At 40.8% G+C, this 19,421-nt stretch overlaps 1 protein-coding gene and 1 long non-coding RNA gene across 2 annotated transcripts; one reads left to right on the top strand and one right to left on the bottom strand.

Moving 5' to 3' along the window:
* Positions 1-605: 605 nt before the first annotated feature.
* acss2l (acyl-CoA synthetase short chain family member 2 like) lies at positions 606-19,077 on the top strand. The gene is made up of 18 exons (XM_030403026.1): positions 606-902; positions 1,046-1,241; positions 4,381-4,472; positions 4,959-5,062; positions 7,359-7,431; positions 7,578-7,653; positions 8,631-8,715; positions 9,667-9,804; positions 14,139-14,309; positions 14,429-14,562; positions 15,431-15,563; positions 16,000-16,056; positions 16,320-16,400; positions 16,723-16,831; positions 17,057-17,125; positions 17,327-17,503; positions 17,724-17,798; positions 17,894-19,077. The coding sequence occupies exons 1-18, from the start codon at positions 779-781 to the stop codon at positions 18,019-18,021; spliced, it is 2,022 nt and encodes a 673-aa protein (XP_030258886.1). The 5' UTR covers positions 606-778; the 3' UTR covers positions 18,022-19,077.
* Positions 13,086-15,507, bottom strand: LOC115572683 (uncharacterized). The gene is made up of 2 exons (XR_003982124.1): positions 15,418-15,507; positions 13,086-14,622 (listed from the first exon to the last, which is right to left on the bottom strand). It is a non-coding gene; the product is annotated as an uncharacterized LOC115572683 (long non-coding RNA).
* Positions 19,078-19,421: the final 344 nt, after the last annotated feature.

Here is a 19,421-nt window from a genome sequence, read left to right as displayed (position 1 = left end):
ATGCTACAAAGTGCTTCTTATGAAAGCAATGATTAAATCCAAATTGTATGAGTTTTGTCTGTATTAAAACATGTTCTTTGTCAAAACCAAAATCAGATACATATAAAATGGCAAGAACACAATTTGATGATAACATATGAAATCCAAGTCAAAGAATAAATGTTGAGCAAAGGTTATAATTTGATATGGCCTACAGAAGTCATGCAGCCTATATTTTTAAAACAAAACTCTATATATCATGCAAATTTAATAAATATGTTTATCTAAAATCCTTGAGCTACTTTTTCTAGAACATTTAGAGACAATGCATCGAGGATCAGTGTTTTGTTTACTTCAGTGAACATGATATTGCACCTCTCTTTTCTCGGAGCACTCATCATCACCCTCTGTCAAAAAAACACCTCCCTGTTGCCTGCCTGAATCCACAGCATTCATCCTGCTGCACACCTCCCCCTCGTCCCTCTCCTCATCCTCCACTCCTTGCTTGGAAATATAAAGCCACTGACATGCCAGGGAGGTCTCGTCCAATGAAAAAGTGGGAGTGCTGCATTATGTGATCCGATTGGCTGCTCTAGCCCTAAGCAGACTTGGTGGAGAGCCTGCTGCTCAGGGATTAGAGGTGGGTCTTATGCATGCTGAATTGTGTTGCCTCAGTACAGGAGGCCTTGTGGTGTTGTTACCTTACCCAGGAGGACCCAGACAGATCAGCAGTGGCTCCAGATTAACCCATATTCTGACACTCAGATGATATTGGCCCATTGACATCTGTCTTTCCACAATGGTCGTGCCTGAATCACAGGACAAAATGTTCCACCCTCCTGATGACTTGAAAAGGGATGCTCACGTGCCTGATTTTGACTCCTATTTGGCACTGTACAGGAAGTCTCTGGAGAATCCAGAAGGTAGGTCAAACCTGTCTGTATTTTTAGTGCAATGTTTGCAGTGTTTTCTTGCATTTTACCTCCCTCTGAGCCTGTCTTTCTACACCATCTCTCTGCTCTGTCTGCAGCCTGCAATACTTACATAAAGTATCACTTTATTTCAGCTTTCTGGAAAGAGATCGCTGATGACTTCTTCTGGAAGAAGCCAGCAACAGGACCAATGATGCAGTACAACTTTGATGTGACAAAAGGGAACATTTATGTCAAATGCATGGAAGGGGCCAAAACCAACATGTGCTATAATGTCCTGGACAGGCTTGTGAAGGAGAGGAGTCTTGGTGAAAAAGTTGCCTATTACTGGTAAGAAGCAGCTTCTGTCTAGATGAATAATGGCTTTGATGGGAAATACCGCCTGCAGTTATGTCAGGTATTCCAGTCAATAACAACTGTTGTGCTCCCTGTGCTGATCCCTGTGGACCAAACCAAACTCCAGCTAGCACGTCACAGTGTCAGAGCTTCAATCGAAATCAACAGAGAACACTTAACAGGAATTGTTGTCAAGTTTTTCAGCATTTCATCTCTTTAAGGCACAGCCCATATTCCAATCTAGCATTACAGCAGATTGTAAGAGTCCTGTTAGATTTATAAACACAAGAGTTTGGTGTTCTATTACAGCCAAACAAAGTGGACTCCATTTGAATATTACCAGACTATTTCAATTAGAAAAATCCAATAACATCCTCATGAGTTGTTTTCTGAAAATGACTGTGCAAATTCTTCAATCTGCTCACTGAACGCTTTCACTGAACTCTTTAAATTTTAATGTAAAGTAGCTTGGTGCTTACAATAAAGCCTCACACCCTCGACAACCCACCATGAAGGCTCCCTTCATGTTGTTTCACTTGATGTTATGGCACATATTTGCACTGTCAACTGAAGAGGCTGAGCAAACAAGAAATAGTGGTGCTATGACTGCTGAGCTTTGCAATAGAGGCTGGATGGAACTGGGCACAGTGGAGACCAGCCATCACCCGCATAAGTGTCTTAACACTGTTTGCATTACATTAAAGCACTTACGTCATACAGGATCTCTGTGTTTGCCACGGCAGTTTCAGCATACAATGTGAGGAGGATATAGTCTGTGTCAGCTGTGTTATTGCAGCGTTATCAGTATCTAGATGGTTTGTTATGACCAGTTAAACACTCATATGACTTTCACTCTCAGCTTGACCAAACAGCATTTGTAAAAACTGTCTCAAATGGTTGAATGCTGCAAAAAGAAAAGGCACCTAAAAGTATTTGAATGTCAAAATATGACTTTTACTAATGTTACTACATCTACAAGGATCTACCAGATAACACAGGGTGATATTACTGGATTTAGATGTCTGGGTTTCAAAAGAAATGTAAAGTTGCCAGCCACAAATAGAAATGTGAGTCCTCAGCCCCAAGTGGTTTCTTAAGGTAACTGATTATATTAAAAGGCATTATGGCAGTTATCCCTTCCACAGACAACTTTGACTTGAGAAAGAGAATCATGCTCTTGGATTGAACCGTCAGTGCAGGTTTCACATGGGAGATTAGATAGATAGATAGATAGATAGATAGATAGATAGATAGATAGATAGATAGATAGATAGATAGATAGATAAGCTTTATTTTCAGACTCAAGGTCCATACAAAAAAATAAATAAAAGCAAGACACACAGTACAAAAGATTGAAAAGAGTCTCAATGCTTTGTGATGACAGGGCTTAAATGTCACCCTTTCAGCAAACACTGATTTCTAATAAGAGACTTAGACCCATTCTTTCTGAGTCTCTTAAGAAAGAATGGCTCGTTTCAAGGGTTTAGCATATACAAAAACAGCTCCAAAACCTATTTTCTCTCTCAGGGGGTAAGTGATAGCAGTAAAAAGTGAAACATCCTTCTGTCAAGTACTGAACATTTACATCAAATCAGAGCCTTGAAGGTCATTGAGGAGCTGCTTCAACATGTCCTTTTGATAAAGGCAGTAGTGGCAGTTAAGTTATGCATTAGCTGCCAGAACTGTTTCAATGTCATTTTCTATTTTCCCTTTTTTAGACAAATAAAGGAAACTACTTGTAGAGACTAAAGAATGTATACAGAGGACGAATGAATAATAGATATGACGCCTGAAACTTAAGTGGTACCATAAATTACATAAAATGAATCAAATGCAGGCTAAGAAGAAAAAAAAATCCAAAATAGTCAGGGAAATGAAAGAGCCTAAATAAATCACTGACGGAAATTTATGTTGTTTCTACAAGTACTGCCCAAAGTCCAGAGGCAGTGGTAAATATTCAGGGCATTCAGTGTTGATCCAGTCTGAGATTTTCTGGAATTTGTTCAAGATATTTGAAGCACAGCAGCTGAAAGCACCATGTTTGGATTTTATGGTAGATGACCTAAGAGGACTGGTGGGCTGATGCTGTATTAGAAGCATTTTGCTTTTGGTAATTTACAAATTGAGATGCAGTAGTAGTAGTAGTTGTAGTAACAGCAGTATTAGTAGTGGTGCTGGAAGTACTTAGTAAAACATTATTTTATGGACAGTACAGAGATTTTGAGAACTGGAGTAATATGTTCAGCTTTCATGTTAGATCTTAAAGTGGAGAGTACTGAATGAGCGACTGCTGCACCTGTTTTCTTTTTTACTTACCAAAGATCTGGGAAAATTCATTAGCAGTAGTCCAGCCTAACAGAGATAAAGACTTGAATTAGTTATTCCCAAATCTATGTAAATTCTTTAATTCATGCTGTATTTTAAGGATATACTCTGCTATTGTCTCAACATGGCCTTTAAAGTTTAGGTCTGATTTCCTGACCGCACCAAGATGTCTCAATTAGGTTTTCAGCAGCAGACAACATGAGGATGACTTTCAGTTTGTTCAGTTTTATTCTTAACTAAATGTAAATGTATTTTGATGCATAAAATCCTCACTTTTGCACATTCAGAGCTGATGGGAGCATTTTGTACTTCAATTAAACAGTTACGAGGATTGACCCCTGCAGAACTCTACATCATACATATTTGCTATTAGACACAAAGAAGATTTTTAAAGGACCTTATTTTGTGGGCTTTGCCATATATTAGGATGATCCAACCAAATCCATAAAAGTACAAAGTTCTCTCTCTATATAATGATTTATTTCACCATCCTCTGTCTGCTGATAGGGTTGGTGCCAGGTTGACTCATTGTTTTGGCTTCTCTCCTGCACCGGAGGCCTGCTACCAAGCTGTCTGATGGCTTGTGAGACATTGTGCTACATAGTTTTCCAAATAACTGTCCTGACAAACATCCAAACCTAATATAGACCCAGGAAAAACTGGGACGCGTTATCTTTCTTGTGGTGAACTCAGTGAACTCACAGAGAGGGTATCTTTTGAAGTAACAGTGGATCTTGGGGGATTCTTGTCTTTCATTAAAATAATAACAGGATTTTGGTTGTGTTTCTCCTCTTAAATGTCGTCTCAGGGAGGGGAACTCACCAGACCACCACATGTCCATCACCTACCGCCAGCTGCTGAGCCAGGTCTGCCGCTGCGCTAATGTCCTCAAGAAAATGGGTGAGAAACTCTGAAAATGAGTAAAACAAGACAGAATTTAACATATACCAAATTCTTTGCTGAATTTCGACATGCTTCAGCCTGAAAATTAAGAAAAAATAGGGCATCCTATCAAACTACCTCTAAATGCAGACCTTGGCAAAAGCTTCAAACAACAGTATCATAGCAGTATTAGGCAGTGGTCTATAGCATGCAGGTACACAACTTTTTTGTTATAAAACTATAATCTAAAATCTTTCCAACATTGTGTAATTACAAGAACAAACATTAGCATTGTCGTTTAGCCAATAACCAGATAGCTGTAGCTCAACAGATATGGCTCTATGCCCAGTATACCCAATAAACTTGTCACATATCAGACATACAGTACATCACCTAGATCGTATCCAACCATCCTAAAATAAATTACCATTGCTGGTTTGAATGTAGAGGTAACCCAGATCAGGTCAGGATGAAAAACTAAAGTGTGTTTGTTTTCTTGTTAAGGAGTAAAGAAGGGGGACAGGGTGTCCATCTACCTTCCCATGATCCCAGAGCTGGTCTACACTATGCTGGCCTGTGCGAGGATAGGTGCTGTTCACTCCATCGTGGTAAGTAGTGTGATGATTAACAGCCTGTTTAGTGATGCAAATGATGCACAGCCTTTGTTTCACCCAGTCTGAAGAGGCAGACAAGTGGAGTTTGTGACAAGGTGCGTCACTCTAATCCAATTGCCGTTTATCGCGATATTTGAAAATGAAATATTGATAATGTGTCAGTAATTTATGTGTCCTTTCGCTTGAATGCTGTTTGTCACCTGCCATAAAATGTAGGGTGAAAAAAGATGCATATAGTAGCTATGAGTGTGGCTACTACTGCTTGATAAAAAAAAAAACCATGTTGCTGGAGATTACAGATGAGACAAACACCCCACATGTGGGATTGATATCATGATATTATCATTAGTGTGATATTTGTAGCCATGAAAATTTTGTATTGAAAATCTGACATTGTGACAGTCCTATTTGCTACATACAGATGTAATGTCATTAAATATCAGTAAGTTCACAAAATTGTAAAATATTTAACTTCTGAAGCATTCTTAAGTGAACGACAAGGACCGTGTCTCACAGCCTGAGGAAAGGAGCTGCTCTATAGTCTGGTGGTACGGCACCAAAACAAAGTTCACATTGTTTCACCATGGTCATATTACAGTCAGATCTGACACAGCAACAAATATACACATGACCTTGCTTTCATGGAACCTGCAAACATCTGTATTTGAAGAGGCTCTGTTGAACTTTTGTGTTGTGTTGCAAGCCGGGCGTTAATTATGTTAACAGACTCCATTTCTAAGCTAACATTGGCTCTCCTATAGTGGACTGGAGAGAGGCACTGAATCAAGGTGTTGTCCTTTGGACTGTCATGGAAAATCCAAAAAGAAATCTACAGTCCAGCAGCATTAGACAAATTCAACAAATAGTCCACAGGCTTGTATAGGCAACCATTGGAGATAAGGAAGGTCTCATTTTTCATGTCATGATACAATCCGCTCAAAAAGTGCTAAATACATGTTTGTATTAAGTGCTTAATATTTTTTTTTGCCAATGTCACCAAGTGCTTTCTCATGGGGGAAATGTTTGGCCTCTGTAAATAAATCAATCAAAGATTATGGTCTAGATCTGCTCAATATGGAAAGTGTCACAACATGACCTTTGTTGTGAATTGACGCTTTACAATTAAAGATTTATTAATCAAGTAAATTGCTGAAAATTGTTACATAGAGCCCCTTTAAAATAGACTAATAGCATTAAGAATATGTTGCATCTTTCGTTCACTGGCTTCCAAAACAAAGGCAAACCCCAGCCAGATTATGAGCTTTACAACAAGAGGTAATACTGCTTTTGTCCACAGGGGCTGCCAGAGTCAACAGAAACGTATGTTCCTTGTAGCATCTTTAATTTCCGACACATCTGTGAGAAGTAGTGCAGGCAGTCAACATGCAGGTTAGCAGTATGTGCTGCTTCGACCTCATTTCCAGGAGAAAACATCAGCTGAACTTGAGTTCTTGCCTCTGTTGAGTCCTGACTGCTTTACTCCTGTAGTTATCAGCTGTTCTGTGTCAACACAGCTCTGGCAGCACCTGCGCTGAATATATGGGTCAGACATTTACTGGCTGTATCCAGAGACAGTCACTGCAGTTTTGCATTAAAGCCAACTCTATTTTAGCTTTCCAACCTTCCCCATCTGTTCAAAGGTTAGCAGCCCTGTTAAAAATATCTCCTCCTGCTCCAAGCTGGGTTTTTTTTATGACTTGCACAGGCCTCTTTTTGGCAGACTAACTGGTAAGCGACCTTGTCTGTGCTTGGTCATTGTTGTAAATGTTCCAACTGAGTTTGTTCTTTTTTCATGTTTAATATGAACATCCTTTAGCGCCATCGGGATCTCTGGAATAGCGCCAGCCTCTTAGTTCCTTATGTGACTGTTAATATTAATCGTAAATTAGCACGCATGAAATTAAGTCATGGATGGAGGTGGGCAGGACAGCCACTGCCACTCATGCAGTGACATTTCGCTGAGTGCAAAGTTGTCAGTGACCTGATTCATAATGCTGTCATCAACACTGACACGTTGTCCTTTGTGAACTATTAACCTTGGCGAGAACACAAGCGTCTGGCAGGGGATGCCGCAAATGACAATCATATGAAAGGTTCATTATAAATGTCTGTTTCATTATGCAACATTGAACAAGGTGACTCATCTATACATAGCAATGAGAAGGAACAGCATGCACCAGATGTCTGTTTGCACCTTAACCACACCCATTGTGGCCACAATAACAATTAAGGAAAGCTAATTCAGCTTTTCCACCTTTTTATTTTTCGTCTTTCTCTTTCTCACGTTCAGTTTGCTGGCTTCTCCTCTGAGTCTCTGTGTGAGAGGATAATGGACGCCCAGAGCTGCGTCCTGGTGACGGCAGGTAGGTCCGGTGGCCAACGCAGCAGCTCCAGGATGTGATTTGTGGTCGTGCACAGGGGCTGTAAAGATCGTTTCAAGTTGTAAAATCATCTGTCTCTCCACCTACCCATCCCTCACTCTCCCCCTCCATCCATTTGTAACACACAGATGGTGTTTATAGAGGAGAGAAGCTGATCAACCTGAAACAGATTGCAGACGAGGCCCTAGAGAAGTGCCAGCAAAAGTAAGTCCAACAGTTTCTCGGTTCTCAGCAACCGCCCTTATTTACACTAACTGCTGGTAATGGAACTCAAATCTTGGAATATGACTCATTGGACACACACACACACACACACACACACACTGACACATCAGCTGTTATCAGACAATGAGGAAACACACTGCCTGGTTTACACATAACAGAGTTTCTGGGCAACAAGGAGCCCCAAGACTCATCAAGGACACCAACGGGGGAAGGCTGTGAGCTGAGAAACAAAGCATGCTGGGAATAGTTATCTAATGTGGGTCAGCGGTGCAGACATGTTTAGGGGTATTTTTTCAAAATAAAGTGTATATGGTTATGTCCGTTATACTAAAGCCTCATGTAAAAGTTTGCCTGACACTATTTAATCTAAACTCATAGTACATTTACTATTACCTATATATTATGTTTGTTGTTTTGTTTTTGATCAGAGGACCCACTGCCTTTATGCATATAAACTTGGTTGTGCAGTGGCAGACATACATCCTTTGAGCTGTTATTCGACCTTCAATTAACTTTTTACTTTTACTTAACAGTAAAAGTGAAGGGAACCAATCTGTACACAGATGGTATCATTTCCCTGCAGCCATTACTCTGTGCAATCAGTATTTACTTCAGAATGATAAGTCAAAGCAATAAAGTTGTCTGTTTCATATCATGATTCATTTAATTCATATTGTGCTATTGTAACTGCTACTTCTGTCCATGTAAAGAGGATCCTCTCTTGTTATTCCCAAGGTTTCTCCACTTTTCCCTGTTCAAGATTTTTTTTTCCCACGAATAATGGGTCAGAGGATGAAGAGTGTTGTTTTATTGATTTTTACAGAGACAAATATTCCATCATATAAGAAAGTTTACAAGTGCATCTGAAAAAAAGTTGAGATGGAGAGAAAAAGGTATTTAAATTTCCACATGGTATTTTTACTGACTCTCACACCTTTTTGAAAATGTCTTCACAGAGCATCATCTAGTGTCACTAAATGCCTCATCGTCAAGCACCACGCGCTGAGGACAAAAAGCGGAGCTGCCTGCAACAAACTCCAGGCATGACAAGTTTTAAGCTACTACCATTTACGTTTACAGCCATTTTGCTTGAGGCAAATTGGGACAAAACATGTTACAGTATCTGTGATAATGTAAAGTTGAGTCAAAGACGTAAACACAGAGGAGGTAGAAAAAGAGCTAGAACATAAAATGTCTCCAAATCTGCAAATTCAGTGATCTTTTTACCCAAAGTAAGTGTTCTCTCAACAGTTTTTCTTAGCTTACGACAATTTGATAGTTAGAAGATAAAAGTATTATATAAGACCAAATAAAACAAAACATAATCTAAAATGAATGACATGTACAACCACCATCTATGCATTAATGTCTCATTGTTTCTAGTCTGTAGAAAACCCAGTTGTAGGTAACGGGTTAGATTTGGCACCTTTTTAGTGCCACTGAACATTCATTCATGCCATACATTCTCTTAAATAAAGATTGTTTCATCCTCAATTTTACATTCTTACCATCACTGCTGGCTGAATTAGTAGTTTTGCAGACTCAAGGTGCAGAAGGTCAAGTTCACTCCTGCAGCAGTAGGGTGGACAAAAATGGTAAGTCTCCAAAGAAAAGACTCTAAAAGTGGAACTGCACTGACACAGATGCAGAAGACTTCAGTTGAACTTTGAATCAAGTGTGTAATTAAAAAGAGAATAGACAAAAAGAGAAAAGAAGGATAACAATCAGAGGAAAACCAGCTGATCACAACGTTCTTGTAAATGCAAATGAATGAGACCCAGATTTTTATGCTAAGCCACTTTCAGCAGGTCCACAACCCCCAGAGGATCATGTAATTGTTCCCTTGCTGCTAAAACAACAAAAGAATATCACCGAAAGGCCTCATAGGAGCTGAGTAAATTGAAGTCAGTTCAAAATTGATGGTGTTGCGGCTTGTGCTTTATCAGAGCAGATGTAATGAGGGGTTTTTATGTGTTGCTGTGGTGTGTTCAGACCCCCTGGGACTCAGAGTGTGACGTGTGGTGGGACGAGGCAATGAGAGATTCGCCTGAAGAGTGTGAACCCGAGTGGCTGGATGCTGAGGACCCGCTGTTTATCCTCTACACCAGCGGCTCCACTGGCAAACCCAAGGTAAGACACGGGTGCATGTAGAAACTGGTTTTACAGCAGGAACACACTAAGTGGCTGAGGAAATTTGCAGGCAGGAAAACATGCTGCTCATTTTCTCACCATAGCCACATCTCATAAATTACAGTGTCTATTTTTACAGTAGTGCTCTGCTGCCATGCCAGAAAAAACAAACATATCTGTGTCTTGTTTTAACATAAAACATTACAGGTTATTACATGAAAACCTCAATTTTTATGACAGGAAACTTATAATAAAATACTATTAATCTTGTTATAACGTGAAATGTTTCACACAGGGAATGGTTTCTTTCCTGCCTGCAGCCTCTGCCCTTCTCTGAGGAAAAAATACGTTAAAACACAACCACAAACAGTGGTGACACTATTTCTAATAGATGATCAGTGTGTTTTCCTGCCAGATATGCTTGCGGAATGCAAATAAAGTAGAACAGACACTGAAACATTCGCTGCAGATCTTGGGCTATGTTTGAACAGCACAATTTGTTAACATGGGCATGGAAAGGAAACAGGCAGCACTTTGAGGCCCTGCAGTGGCACTTCTGACTCCCTGTGTGATATGGAGATTGCAGAAAAGAGTTCGAGGTGTTTGTGGAAAGTGCCAGTACACAAGAAAAAGTCACTGTACGCCAAAGTGAAACATGTAAAAGTGCCAGTACTGTGTACGGGTAAGTATAGGCCCACCCAAAAACAGGTTTTAACGAGATAAATAGTACATCATTATAACAAACAAAGCTTCTTTTCATAACATGTTAAGTTTGTATTTTGTAATAACAGAAAGATATTGTTATAATGTGAAAAAACATCTTGATAACATCTTCTATAATTTTCTACTTTGATAAGCCTGTAATGTTGCTCACCATGCTGGCTTACATAAAATGAAAATGATGGTTAACTAATGCTAAAGACTGGGCCGTAAACTCACGAAGTCAGGAATAAGGTGGATACCACCTTATTCCTGACTTCGTGAGTTTACCCATGGTTCATAGCGATATTCGTTTATGCTCTTCCGGTTGAGCTGGTTGACCTCTGTGTTTACACTAGCGTAGCTGTCATGCTCGCTCTAAAAACCGGCTTTTTAACACAAAGAAAGCGACAGAATGGATAAAATCGGCGGTGGATACACAGAACAGATCTTTTAATAATTCGTGAGGACAGTATTCACAGTGCCTCACCCGTCAGTTCTCACGGAGTGGGCAGATGACATGACGCATTAGCCCGGCATTAGCCCGACTTTAGCTACATCGACGTAGCTAACGTCGGCCTAATACTTATCTTATATTTTCTGAAGGTGTTGACGGTGGAGAATTACGCAGTTACAAAAGCACAGAAGCATACAACTACCTGCACAGTAACAACATAGGGAAAGTACTGTTGAAGAAACACAGCGAGTTATTTCTGAAGGCAGCAGTAGCGCCCAGCCACAGTGTCAATCAAGCTAAACATACAGCGTGGATAATGCTGAAGGAAAGTGAAGTCGTGGAGACAGGCGGCTGCTCTGACATTGCTGGGTTAGGGAAGTCATGCAGTCATGCAGCAGCTATACTGTGGAAGATATTCAGAAACCCAAATATGTATTTTAGTGTCAAAGCCGCGAGCCGCGCTAGTCTCCGTTCCTCCTTCCTCAGCATGGCGTGTAGAGCGCAGGGCACGGGCAAGTTTGACTAAGTTGTTGATGTACAACACGAGACGTTTCTGAAAAAAACTTCAAATTTCATGAATTGTTGTGGCAACCAACACCGGCACATGTTGTACCTGACCATTTTAAAAACAATATAGCACTTATGACCTAACGCTAGTTGTTTAGGGCTAGCTTAGCGGCAGCGGCCATCATGCAGTTGCAAGGCAACTGGAAACAGAAAACCGCCAGCGGAAGTAGTTATCTGTCATGGCAGCCCCCATAGGCTCCCGAGGAAACAGGTGGATACCCCCGCAGCACCTGCAATGTAGGGTTCACATCATGATTTTGTCTGTATTTTGAGCATAAAAATAAAACAAACATTTAAAATGAAAGAAAAACTATACTGGTCCATAGTTTTCTTTGATACATCAGAGACTTTTGGTCCAATTGAAACGTTTTCAAATCAGTACAGCTTAGTGACAGCACAGCACCACGGTCAGAGACACTTTGAAAATGAAATGCAAATATCAAAGCGGTGCCCAAAAATGGCACAATAAACAAAAATCTAATTAATTTTACTGCCAAGCTTCCAAAAATAAGAACTATATTTGGAATGGTAAATCCTGTCAGATGTGAAGGATGCAGTATGACAGGTGAGCAGTCTCATATAGCTGACAGTGTTTACTAGACAGCTAAAGTTACTGACAGTGTTAGCAAGATAAACAGCCTAACAGAGTTAGTTATGCTGAGTATTTTTTATAATCAAAATAATATAACGTTATGGCTTTCATATGACCTAACCTACGGATAATTGTCTTTATAATTGGGTACAAAAATGGCTATAGCCTACAGACATACTGCCTACAGCACAAGAGTCATAAAGACAGGATAGGTTTCATAAATAAAAATACAAGCTATAATAAAAATATTAACCGGCATGTCAGTTAACAACTTTTTTTCTGAAATGTTATAGTCACACAGCCACAGACAGGCGTGCAGGAAGATGTAGAAAGCAACAGTGAGGTTGACGGGGATGAAACAGCACAGCCTGATTGCAAAGACAGTGATCAACAGACAGGGAACATTATAGATGAGGGAGACACCCCAGTGTTACCGTCAGAAGTGGAGTCCACCATGCGCCTTGCAGCTGCAGCGCCAGGACAGGGAAATGGATGTACTGTATATATCAGCAAGTGCTTTAGCAGACCAATACAAAGATGACTTGTTCGCAGATTTTCCAGAACAAGTTCTTTCATTTAGAAGCGCATTTGTGTCCACCATAAAAGAAATCGAGCTTGGATCAGTTCAAGATTAGGCACACACTCTATTCATAAAGCACCACTCCATATTACCAAGTGTGCCTGATGTAGCCACGGCTATTAAACTACTTCTTACTCTACCTGTAACTGTCGCAAGCGCCGAAAGATCCTTCTCGAAAACTTAAACTAATTAACACATAGCTGAGAAGCACCATGGCACAGGAGAGACTGTCGGGGCTGGTCATACTGAGTATTGAAAATAGACGCACACGCAGTCTGGATTTGAAGAGGGTGATATGGGATTTTGCTCATCGATACGCCATAAGATCACAACATGTATACTCGCCTGCAAGCCTGTAAGAAAACACATTTTCCTGTGAACGTGTATTCACAATTGACAATTTATTGTTTGATTAAGTGATTTGAAATAAAAATAATTTGGCTGTAAGGGAAAAGGGAAAAGCTTGTTTTATCCTCACAATACAGTTGTGTGAGTGGGCTTTTTACAGTACCTTTGATTATGAAATGCTGCACTCTGCGACAATGAGTAGTGAGGACGAGTCAAATGTGCAGGACCATGGACAGTGTCACAGACAGCTCCTGGAATCATTACCGGCCGCGCGCACTAATGATATGTGTGTTTATGTGTAGCAGTGGTCACGGTTTCCCACATAGAAAAACATTTAAATGTGTGTTATCCAGCAAGTGTTGGTCGGTAAATTTACCAATTGCAATTCTGTTCCACCAGTCTTTACATGATGTGCGTGTTGCATTTGCTTATCTGCGGGGAAGTGAGATCCAAGTGGTCTGTCGAGCTGCACAGTGTGAACAGACGTACTTTGAGCTGTCCACTTGTCATCTGATCACAAAGGGGCCTGGGGGGCCCCGCACGTTTATGTTACGGTGCTGGCTAAAGAAAGACTAAAAAACCCAGCCCAATTGTATATGTGTCTTGTATTTCCTGTGTATTTTGTGTTATAATTATGTTGTACACGGAGCTCAGAGCGTCAGATAGTATGAAATTGCGCTCTCTTTGTCTCTCACACACAACTTCTTGCTCCCCTATCTTTTTGAGGACACTAATTGACATAATGCACTCTCCAGCCTGTTACCGTAACCTCAACAATCACTATTAAATGTCTAACCCCATTCCTAACCAAACCTGAAACCCCGAAACAGCTGTGAATAGATGCGAGGACTGGACAAAAGGTCCTCACTTTCCAAAAAGGTCCTCTTTCTATGTTAAAATCCCTTTGGTCCTCGCTTTGTAGCATTTACAAGACCATACACACGCACACACACACACACACACACACACACCTACATAGCCTACATGCCTCCTCTGCCTGCATCGAGAGCCCCCATATTTTCGCTGTCTGCTCTCTTTGTGTTGACCAATTATCTCCTCATTCATGTATTCTGTCCTTGTGTATGGTACAGGGTGTTCTCCACACTGTTGCTGGTTATCTGCTCTACACGTCGCTGACCTTCAAGTACGTTTTCGATCATCACCATGACGACGTGTACTGGTGCACAGCTGACATTGGCTGGATCACCGGCCACTCCTACATCACATATGGTCCACTTGCAAATGGTGCCACGAGTGTCCTGGTGAGACTGAAATAGACCTTTTATATCATATAAGTGACACATTAACAGACACATTTAATCAGAGGCTGCTCATAGGAGTGAGGTCTCCTTAGAGATGATGTGTGTGTTTTTTTTTCCAGTTCGAAGGTATTCCAGTCCACCCACATGTGGGCCGGTTCTGGGAGATCATTGAGAAGTACAAAGTGACCAAGTTCTACACAGCTCCGACGGCCATTCGCCTGCTGATGAAGTACGGACGGGAACCGCTGCAGAAGTAAGAGCTTTCATCCTCTGAATGTCACAGCTGCCAAGAAAAATCCTGATTTTCCAGAGTCTGCAGCAGGAGACATTCGAAACATACTTTAAGGCTGATAGGTGTACTTTTTTCTTTTACAAGTTTCCCAACTTTCAAATGGAAATTTCCAGCGTTAACTTTGAAAGACCTTACTTCTTATGTAAGAGACTCCTCAGTGGTGAGGTGAAGAAATCAAAGTGTATGAATCATGATGTGAGTGATTCTGTGTGAACACGCCTTTTCATTCCCTGCCAGGAGCAGCAGAATCCACATCTTGTAAGCTTCACAGTTAAAGCAGAGGACATTACCACATGCCATAAAAGAATAAAACTGATAATATAAGGGAAAGTTTGGGAAATATGCCTTTGGTCTTTCTTGCCAGGATTTAGATGAGGAGATTAATACAACTATCATGCCTGCAAGCAAAATGTAAATGTGGAGCCAGCTGGCAGTTAGCTTAGCTTAGCATACAAAACTGGAAAGCAGGGGCAGCAGTTAGCCTGGCTATGGTTTGAAGTTTCCAACAAGATGCCAGGAAGTCACTAGCCTTTTTCCAAGAAGTAATTCAGCTTAAAACTCCCAGTAAAACCACAGCTGGTCATTTTTAACCCTCAGTTTTTGTGCAGATTAAACAAACAGGATAAAAAGTGGTAATTTCTGAGCTTTAGATCAAATGGTTTGCAGCTCCAGACAGGGCTAAGCTAGCCAAGAGCTATTTATTTATATGTCATATTCAAAATTTCAAATTGATATTTTGTTTTATCACCATGTATTTACAACCACACAACCTGCCTATAAAAACAATGCAAATATTAGTTAGTTATATGTTCTTACTTGTCCGTACCAGGTATGACCTCTCCAGCCTGAGGATTCTGGGTACTGTTGGTGAGCCGATCAACCCAGAGGCATGGCATTGGTACCACGAGGCCGTCGGTCAAGGCAGATGTCCGGTGGTCGACACTTTCTGGCAGACAGAGACGGTAAGTGTCCGTGAGCTGTCAGTTTACTTCAAACTTACTTCTGAGACAGAAGAAACCTGAATTAGGATGGCATTCTTTTATATCCATATGGTATGGTATACAAAATTATTGAAAACATGAAAAAAAGGAAAAATCTGATTTGAAGTCCTGATGTCCCGACGATATCAGCAAATACAATGACGACCACAGAAACAATAAAGCCTCTTTACTGAATCTGGCACATTTACAGCAGTGTTTATTAAACCAATTAATTCATACAAATAATCATATCCAGGTGAAGAAATGACATAAAAGCAATTTGTAGAGTTGATTGCAAGGACAGTAGAAACTAATCTCAGACTGTAGGTGTTAATTATGTGTGTTGTATCGATCATTAACACCTGTATGATGTAGATGAGTATCCCTTATCTTTAAACATCCCGTTCTGTCTCTACAGGGAGGGCATGTTTTGACTCCACTTCCTGCCGCCACATCGCTGAAACCAGGCTCTGCTGTAAGTGACAGCATCTCCTTCAACACCAGATTTCTCACACTGCTCACCATCTTTAACACACCTGTTTTATTCCTCTGATGAGTTTCATTACTACCAATCCATCAGTGTTTTGAACCGTTTCAACCTATATTCATTTCCATTTGGCTGCTCCATGTGTAGACTGTGATCCCAGTCATGATGAGAAAGAGACGCTGAAGCCATGCGGGAGCTGTTTAATGAAAGAAAACCATTATCTCACATTAAATCCACTTTTCATATTTCAGACCTTTCCTTTCTTCGGGGTAGAGCCGACAATCCTCAACGAACATGGAGAGGAGCTGCAAGGCGAGGCTGAGGGTTATCTCGTAAGTTTCAATTCAGTACACAACTTTATTCATCCCTGAAGGGGCTGCGGTGTGCGGCGGCTCGCCACACAGATCAACAGATACACACAGTAGAAAGGAGATAAGAGGCTCTAAGAGCTTAAAAACTATATGTGCCAGATGTTTTCTCAAAGCAACCTTCGACAGGTGGCCCTATCTTACATCATGCACCTTTAATCATGAGTTCCACAAATAAAGCATTTCTCGACTTTTATAAATAAATACACTTCATTATTGTAATAGAAGCAATAGTAGCAGTTAAACCTTTCTTCTGTTTTCGTGTATTTTCTGTGTTTTGTTGCAGGTATTCAAGAGGCCCTGGCCTGGAATAATGCGCACCGTGTACAGAAACCATGAGCGTTTTGAGAACACCTACTTCAAGAAATTCCCGGGTTTCTATGTCACTGGTGATGGTAAGCCACAAATATGATATTGCAGCTACTGTCTGAGCAATGGGAATCACAAAAACTCATGTTCACCCCGAAGCCACAAAAACTGTGGGCTGTCTCTTTGAATTAGGCTAAATACCAGACATTTGTATTTCCCACTAAAATACAATAAAAGAGCATTCTGAGGAGAGAAGAAGCTGCTGTCAAAACTGTTTTGGAGGTTATTCAGCCTGTTTTGTCCTCCCACAGGCTGCAGGCGGGATAAAGACGGCTATTATTGGATCACAGGACGAATAGATGATATGCTGAATGTGTCAGGTACTGTGCTGTGAGGCGTTACCATCTGATAACACAGCTGCTCCTTCAATACAAGTTATTACATCAACAAACTGAGTTATCTTGACTTTGTTATGTGATATTACAATGATAAATACAAATGGTCTCAGATCAACCTTTTCATTCATGAACGTGTGTTCGTATTTTGTGACTCACAACTTTGTGTTTTCTGGTGTCTTTCAGGCCACCTGATGAGCACAGCCGAGGTGGAGTCGGCTCTGACGGAGCACCCGGCTGTGGCGGAGGCTGCGGTTGTGAGCCGGCCTCACAAGGTGAAGGGCGAGTCTCTGTACTGCTTCGTTACGCTGAAAAACAGCAGGGAGTTTAACCACACCCTGGTGGAAGACCTCAAGAGACAGGGTGAGGCTCGGACACAGGGGTTTACTGAAGGGTTAAAGGAAAAATTCACCCAAAATTATGTCAATTCTGTGTATTTATTATGTATTTTTTTTGTTGTTTTTTTTACATAATATTTTATTATTCTCGAAAAATAATGTCAAGTTTTGTCTTTTTGTCTTCAAAGTTATCCTTAAGCTTTATGATGTGTCTTGCTGCTTCCTTATCTGTACTCTTTCTTCAGTGAGAGAGAAAATTGGACCAATTGCCACACCAGACTTCATTCAAAATGCTCCAGCACTCCCGAAAACCCGCTCAGGTAACAGCTCTCAACATTGCTTTATACCAACATCCTCCTACTCTCCTCTCCTGTGTAACATCAGTCTCCTCTTCCTCTGACTTGGATCTATTTAGGGAAGATCATGAGGCGAATCCTCAGGCAAATCGCCCGAAACGATAAGGACCTGGGCGACCTCTCGACCCTGGCCGACCCGAAGGTGGTGGAGGTGCTGTTTAGTCAGAGATGTGAAGCTGCAGCCTGAGCAGCCAACTTGACCCTCTGCTCTTTCCTTTCATGCTATGCAACTGTACAGATGAAGAAAATCACAAACTGATGGGTCAGAGTGTTTGTGTACATTCTTTGGGACTGAAAATTTTTTTTGCTGACACTGAGATGTCTAAAATCAGCCCAGTTGTGAGGATAGTATGTTAGCAGTTAACGTTTCTGCAAACCACAGTAATGTCCAAGGTTGACATTTATGTCAAACATTGCACATCACATTTACATTATATGTTTATTCCAGCAGTTTTAGTGGCGACAAAACCAGGTGTTTTCTTAATGAGCAGTCCAGACATTTCCATCCATATTGGGGCAGCAAAACTGGGTGTTATTAAGAAGAGCTACGGACATTTCCATCCAATTTTGTGGTGTCAAATCCGGCTAATTTTTTAAGGGAAGTTGGACCATCTCCACCTGTGAGGGTGGCAACCAAAACAGGTACTTTAAGTCAAACCATGACACCAAACCACCATTTCCTAACCCTTACTGAGGAGTTATGTACCTAAACCCTATCAGAGCATAAGCACAGTGCTGTGACAAGAGAGAAATAGAAAATTCTACCTACACAAACAAACGTCCAGTTTTAATTTATCTGTGGTTTTGCAGAAACGTACTTGGCTAACATTTATTCTGCCGATTGGGTTGTTCAAATGGGGAGAAAAGAAGTTTTGAAAAGTCAAATCAAATGTCACTGGTGGATTTATGAACAAGTATGTATGATAAGATGAGGCCATCATAGGCTTTAGGCCAACTAGACACAGAATGATTATCTTTTATATTTTGTTTGAAGTCTATTAGTTTAGTTTGTCTCGCCTTGTAAATCTTGAAGTAAATAAGCTTTGCGCAGCTTTTTTTTTGACTGATGTATATTTTCAATGTGTGATTTGTTTCTGTGACCTGAGAATAATGTGCAAAATCTATGTATCGCCTTTGTCCTCTCTCATCTTCAAGCTCAGCAGCTAATCGACGCCCTCATGTGGCAGGAATTGTTCTCTGCAGCTGCTATCTGATGGTTTACTGTAAAAGCCTTCATACTCTGCTGCTGCCTTTTGCCTTTTTAATGATGCACACACATATGTGCGCACACACACACACACACACACACACACACGGCTTTGATGCTGTGAAGTGCAGCAGCGATCACAGGGGATGGAAAGATGGAGAGAAAAAAGAGCGTTGTTTTATCTTAAGTGCACTGGATTCTTCTGAAATAACCAGCATTAGTGCTCCTCACAAAAGAGGAACAATTATCTGTTTTTTTATAAGAGATTAGCGAGCAGCAGGTTGTAATGAAAGTCAGAGGGACGGCTCTTTTGTCTTCCTGTTAACGTCGGGTCATGTGCAGTGTGTGTTTACTACCGGAGATGTGTGTGTAGATAGGTG

The sequence above is a fragment of the Sparus aurata genome, chromosome 21 (genome assembly GCF_900880675.1).
Source record: "Sparus aurata chromosome 21, fSpaAur1.1, whole genome shotgun sequence".
NCBI classification, from domain to species: Eukaryota; Metazoa; Chordata; class Actinopteri; order Spariformes; family Sparidae; genus Sparus; species Sparus aurata.
This window is presented reverse-complemented; position numbering and strand designations above follow the sequence as displayed.